At 35.9% G+C, this 6,578-nt stretch overlaps 1 protein-coding gene across 1 annotated transcript in view; it reads right to left on the reverse strand.

The window, feature by feature from the left end:
- LOC141337898 (NACHT, LRR and PYD domains-containing protein 3-like) overlaps positions 1–150 on the reverse strand; it is a 28,405-nt gene extending 28,255 nt beyond the window's left edge. The window contains exon 1 of the mRNA XM_073843475.1: positions 50–150. Within this exon, the coding sequence (XP_073699576.1) occupies positions 50–117 (68 nt within the window). The 5' untranslated portion in view covers positions 118–150. The remainder of the gene's footprint in view (positions 1–49) is intronic.
- Between the last annotated feature and the right edge of the window lie 6,428 nt (positions 151–6,578).

Here is a 6,578-nt window from a genome sequence, read left to right on the forward strand (position 1 = left end):
CCAGTGGAAAAATTAGCTAGTGCCATACAATACAAAACACATGAAATACCTTTCAGTAGCTGCTGGTGTTTCCTCACTGAAGTTCAGTGGTAGATCGTGTGAGCAGTCACTCTTCATAGACACAGAGCTGAACACATGAGAGCCTGAGCTTACACTAAAGACACAAAGATGAAAGGAGCTTTTTTTTTTAAACTTTATTTAGTACAATCAATTTTAAAAATTTTAAAAAGAAAGTACAATATATACCCCAATGCAAAAATGAGAAAAGAATAAGTCCCCTTCCATCCCAGTACAGAAAATGTCAGTGTCCAAACTCTCTTCTGTAACAGCAGCAGCATCCTCATGTAACACACGAGTTTGATTTCTACTCTGTCTGCATCTAATGTTGTGCCACTGGAGCATTCACCTACATTCACCTCAGTCTCAATAGTCTCACTTCTCCCACCTTCCTCATTTATATCTTCCCTAGCAATAGAGGCACTGACCCCAGCTTCAACACCCATCCGTTCATTATTTACAGTTTCAGCATCATTATCTTTCTCAGCACATACACTTCTAATGTGGTCCTCCCATTATATCAGAGGTAGCAAAAACCAACTAATCTAAATCAAATTCATCTGTTATACTTCAAGACCACTTAAACCTGTCATGTAAAACAGGGGTCTCAAACTCAATTTAACTGGGGGCCGCTGGAGGCAGAGTCTGGGTGAGGCTGGGCCGCATCAGGTTTTCCACAAGAAAAGCTTTGTTAAAAAAAAATCCAATCTGCTTAAATCTCTTTATTTTTATTTATTTTTTAACACAAAATAAGATGAAAAAAATAAATAAATTAAGAATTAATAAGAAAATCAATAAATCAATCAGTACTTAATAATAATAATAATAATAATGAAAATAATAATAATAATAATAATTACATTTCGCTAGTCAGCGACTATGTGGTTTCTTCAGTCTTCTATATCTGCTGTATTCTGATTCAAAAGTCTGTATTAACAGTTCTTTAAACTTCAACCTTCTTCTGAACATGAATTGTCCTGAACATGAATGAAACATTGAAGAACATGAACTATTGTTCTGAACATCTCTTGCCTACTCCTTGCTGCTAGAGACCTGGCAGCGCTTCCTCTTCGAATTATTTATTAACAAACTAGTCAGTGTCGCAAAGATGAAGTTGACGATCCTGACTCCCATCTGCTCACTGGAGGCGCTTTTTATGCCTAAATGTATCTTTATGGATTAGGCCTATAGCTAATGAAAGACTTTTGTCTTCGATTTGAATTATTTTGTTTTATAGGTAATAATTTAAAGTAAATGTATTACTCTTACATTTATGAACAAAAATGAAGTTTCGAAGGGCACTGGCACATCCATGCCCGGCAAAGCTTTCACTCTCCACTTAAACGATTGGACAGGCGCCTATTAGTACACATTTATCTAGGTTAAACGAATAAACTAATATTGTGATATGCTTTTTTTTTATATATATCTATTGATTTTAATGTAAATCGTGATTACTTGAGAAGGCTAAATTGATCTGTTTGCCACTGCCGCTTGGTCGTTACTTTAAAAAACGAAAACTTGAATTTCACAATCAAAACGTGTTCCAAATATATTTCTAAATTAACTTTATACGCTAAAGAAAGGAAAATAAATGTAATTACTTTGCTATTAAAAACAGCAGCTGTGCAATGGGGAAGAGAAAGAGAACTCGGTCAGTAGTTCTGATCAGCTGTCGAGATTGTTAGGAATTTTTGCAACGAATGTTTGTTTAATAGCCTATTTAACACTTATTTAAGTTATTTTCCTATTTAAATGTATTATTTCTTTGATTTATTTTAGCGTTTTGTAGGTTGCTTGTTCACTAACGGAATTGCTAAAATAAACTTGCACGTTATTTGTTAATAATGTTTGAGCCTCATTTATTTTGAGTTTCAATATAAAAACACCGCACCACCGGCGGTAGTTGTAGTTGGCCCTACTTTACAGTTCCTACGTGCATTACATGTTGTATTTAAATCTAAATTTAACATTCAAGACAGATGTTTCAGCACAATGAATGTTTTTGCGCTGAGTATTAATTGTCTCCCCGTCTGTGTTCCAGTCTGACGCTCATTCAGAAAAGATTTAAACTTAACACAGACTGCCAGGATGGACTTTTATGCATAAATGGAAATGCTTGTGTGAGTTTGTGACATTTACAGATAAGGATAGGACCGTAAACTGAAAATTTTCATACGAGATGCAAACGGATCTCAAAGCGCCTCACAGGGCAAGCCATATACGCTATTAGCTTCAAAAAAAAAAAAAAAAGGAATTCTCATGTTTTGGGCTGCTTGGATCACGTAACTCTCAGCATTTCAATCTGTTTCCTCCACTATTTTTAGATGCATTTTGTCTATAGAAATGCGTCATTTGGTGCTTTAATTTGACGTGATCCTCTGAAGTTGTACGTGCACTGTGGACGGACCCGATTAATAGGTAATGAGAATCGTTGTTTTTCGTAGTTGTTGCAGCCCTAATATTTATTTATTTATATATGTAACGTATATAGGTCTACACGCAGCGCGCTGGGCCAAATGTCTGCGTGTGCCCAATAGAAACGAGGCAGGCAGCCAGGCATGGAAGAAAACACTCCATGGCAACCCTGCTGTAACTTTCACCCATTGAGAAATATTTCTCTGATTGCGTCAAGCCCGGCCCGCCCCAAGAGCCATATACCCCACCGTGATTGGTAGGTTCGCTCAGCTCTGCACACAACACTGCAAAGTGCCATACATTTCAAACTCGTGGGCCGCAGTAACATAGGCCTATGTCACGCAACAATTGAATATCGAAGAACGTCTCTGAGTGGGGAGACGGCAGTTCCGGTTAGCTTTTTACAATGGCGGAGGCCGATAAATACCGCTGGACCAAGTCTCTCCGTAACTTGCCTGAAGTCACCTACGAAGACGTGGTTCGGATTGTAAATGAACACTCAAGTAGAAACGTCCAAACTTAGAAATAGTTTGCCGAAGGTTTTTAAAAAAAAAAAAAACCACGCGAACATAAATTGTAAGTCTTTGAGAAGAAAATTAAACCGACAGGTCACAGCGGCTAGGCCTATGAATCACATTTATTATATTCTGAAATACTAAATTGCATTGCAGATTATGCAGTTTTCTGTTGCTATGTGGGCGCTTTTTTTTTTTGACATTTAGCCAAAATATAAAGATTCAGCGCTTCACATAAGCAATTTGGTTGTATCGACAACAAATGCTAGACTAAGACACTCTTCTCATCTCCTCAAATGCAAAAAAAACAATAGTCTTTATAAATACAGAAAACATGTACTTTTTCAATCAACAGTTCTTTATTTACCTCAAGTCTGCAAACAAGCTGAAATGCTTCAAACTGCGCGCCGCACTTCATTCACGAGAGAGGCGGGAGGAATAATACGGTTTGACTGACAGTTTAACGAGCCAATGGCGTCACGAGGTTTAGTGGCAGTGGCGTCGCTTACTGACCCAGGATCAGTGAACCGTGGCAGTTATATTTCCGATTTGAGCTTAAAGTATAGAAAAATATATAGCTTTTAGCTTTTGTTGACGCTACTTGATCAAAAAAAGAGCTTAGCTACTGAAAAGCTATTTGATTCAGAAAACAGCGAAGCTACCACCACGCTACGCTACTGAGAAATGTAGTTAAACTAGAAACTACCAATGACCGGAAGTTCTTTTTCCCTACTCCGCGTCCCGGAAGCAGGAAGTGAGACATAGGCCAATTAAGCTTTCATATTAAGGCGGGGGCCACAAACTGTCGTCCTGCGGGCCGCGAGTTTGAGACCCCTGATCTAAAACAAACCACAGTGATTTACAGTCAAGCGGGATTTAAAGCTCTACAAGCAAGAGTTTCATCTTTAATGAACAGGGGAAAGTTGGACTATATATAAGGCATCCTGTATTACAATGGCATTCTGTACAAGACTGTTTACTTTTTCAATACTGGCAATAAAATTAAAGAAAATAACAAGAGTGCTGTTGATAATATGCTGACGAAACCAACAACCTCTCATATTGTATATTCATGAAATTAATATCTGCACTTCAGTCAAGGCATTTCTGGATCAGTGTTCTCTGTTAGATCAAATAAATCACTTTGACCTTTGCAACTCTGAAGATCTTACACAAACAGATACATTACACACTAAAGGAAAATGAAAACATTAAAAAGCATCATATGACCCCTTTAAATTAAGTGTTCAGTCTGAATATACATTTATGACCTAAAAACTAAATCATTGATGTGGAATAATTTACTTAAGTATCTACATACCCAGTGCTGGAGAGCGACTGTAAACTGGGTCAAGATTGTAAATTATGAATCTGATTTTCAGTTCTCAAATATTTTTAATCTATTGGCTACTTTTTAATATATTTTGTTATTTTTTTAAATTAGGAAGTTATGAAGCTCTGACGTTCTGCAAAGCCATTTGTACATTTAAAACAAGGTTTGTTAAGGTTTTGTTTGTTAAAGCAAACATGTGAAAGTCCAGCAGTGTTTAAAATGATTGTGTGAAAACAGACTCAGTCTTACCTCTGTTTGTGTGAGAGACTCATCTCAGACGGAGAGTCCTTTCCTCGCTCCTCTGACATACTGCAGATAAACTGCCAGAGATCAGCACTGGGTTGAGAAAACTATCTGCTGTTCAGTTTGACCTGGAGATGATGATCCTTAATGAGATCAAGAAATATCTGGAGTTAGCAGCAACACAAAACACTAGATCAAATAAAGTCAGTTATGAACAAATGCATTGCCATGTAGAATAACCACATTCAGAAACACATTGGTTTTCAATAACCCCTTTTGGAAAACTTACTTGCAGTCTTGTCCACTAAGAAGAGCATTTATAAGTATTTGAAACGATCATTTTCTGTCCTTTAGGCCTGTAGTTTGTCAGCAATAATTCTCATATCTCTCAGACAGATTGGATTAAATACAAAAACAATGTCCGCGAGTGTTAAAATGAGTAGAGTCTGCGCTAAAGTTGTATCTATAAAATGTTTTCTAGGACATAGAATGGATCAAATCCAATGAGCCACGCTTTGTTTTGCTATCTGCGTGTTTTCCGCAGTTACTTTCGTTTTCGTCTTCTTCGTGGGTTTTTCTGGAGGGTTTGAACGAGCTGAACAGTTACTGCCACCTGCTGAACTGGAGCCTGATATTCACCTAATAAATTAAACACTGCTTTATTATTTCCCTTGTTCTGAACAGTTTTCTGTGATGTTTATTGCAAATGTCACACATGCTGAGATGTGTATTTATGTCTTACTTTCATTTCTTTCTATTCATATTAGGGTGTAGTATTAATACTTGTTCTACAGTTTCTGCTTCTTTATGTTTATAGGCTCCATGTCCAACTGGTTTACATTAAAGCCAATAAAGCTATTTTCTGAATTAAAAAGGGGAAAACAGAAAAGACTAAACAATAGGAATGCACAAATTCAGAAATAAATGTGTTAGCAGCAAATAACATGGTTTATCAGACTATAATGAAGTGCTGTTGAGAGGTTTATGAAGTAGTTTGTCTCAGCTGACAGCCATGAAATGAGTTTTAAGTGTCAGTTTACAGCTGATCTGAAGACATCAGCACAATGAATGAGTGAAAACAGGAAATATATATGAAATTAAATTCAAAGAAAATTGAAATAGTAACTAATTTGAAAAAAGATGATAAACGCTGTATATCATAGTTTGAGATCATAAAAATAAAGTAGAAAAACATATTTCATTATTACATGATCTCTAACATTATTGTATTCTACTTTCTATTCAGTGATGTGTGTGTCTGTTGTTAATGTCCAGATATCCAGTATATTGTCTTTGTTCTGTGGATGGAGTCTCTCCTTCATCAGTCCAGACCAACTAAACATTTTCACCAGTTAACAGCATTTGTGTCTTTCTCTCTCCTCTAGATCCTCAAATACATCGTCTTTATTCTCCACATTTATATTTGCATGTAAACACAATCATACATATACAGTTAAAACTATTTTTTAGTTTGTTTTGAAAAGTTCATCTGTCTGTTTTAAGTATTATTAAATCTAGATAAGCAGATTCTCTCTCTTAAATAAAGGCTAACTTGTAGAAGAAACATCTGTAATGCCACAGTCATAAAGACTAGAAAGAGACAAACAGAGGAAGAGAAGATCATCTTACAAACAAATCATTAAGGAGAAGAATTTGACAAATATAATGTGAACTCAGACTCAAATCTTCAAGCAGTTCAGCAGATTTAATGCTTGCTGTTAAAAAGACATACAAACTGTTAATTGTTTAAATGAAGAGGTAAAATAAAGTATAAATGGCAAAATCAGTTTTCCTTTTTCCTTCTTGCTGTCAACAAAGTTTTTCTAATATGAACTGATTGATTTGACATGAATTTGAAATGAAGTTCACAATGTTAGCAACCCTCTACTCAGACTTTTATCTTTTGTAACTTGATTCAACATCAGCATTGAAGTGCTATTTATGGCAATACAATAAATCCACATAATAGCAGTGATCTTCCACATATTAGTTATTCTAAGTTTCAGTCGTTG

Source organism: Garra rufa, chromosome 7 (genome assembly GCF_049309525.1).
Source record: "Garra rufa chromosome 7, GarRuf1.0, whole genome shotgun sequence".
NCBI classification, from domain to species: Eukaryota; Metazoa; Chordata; class Actinopteri; order Cypriniformes; family Cyprinidae; genus Garra; species Garra rufa.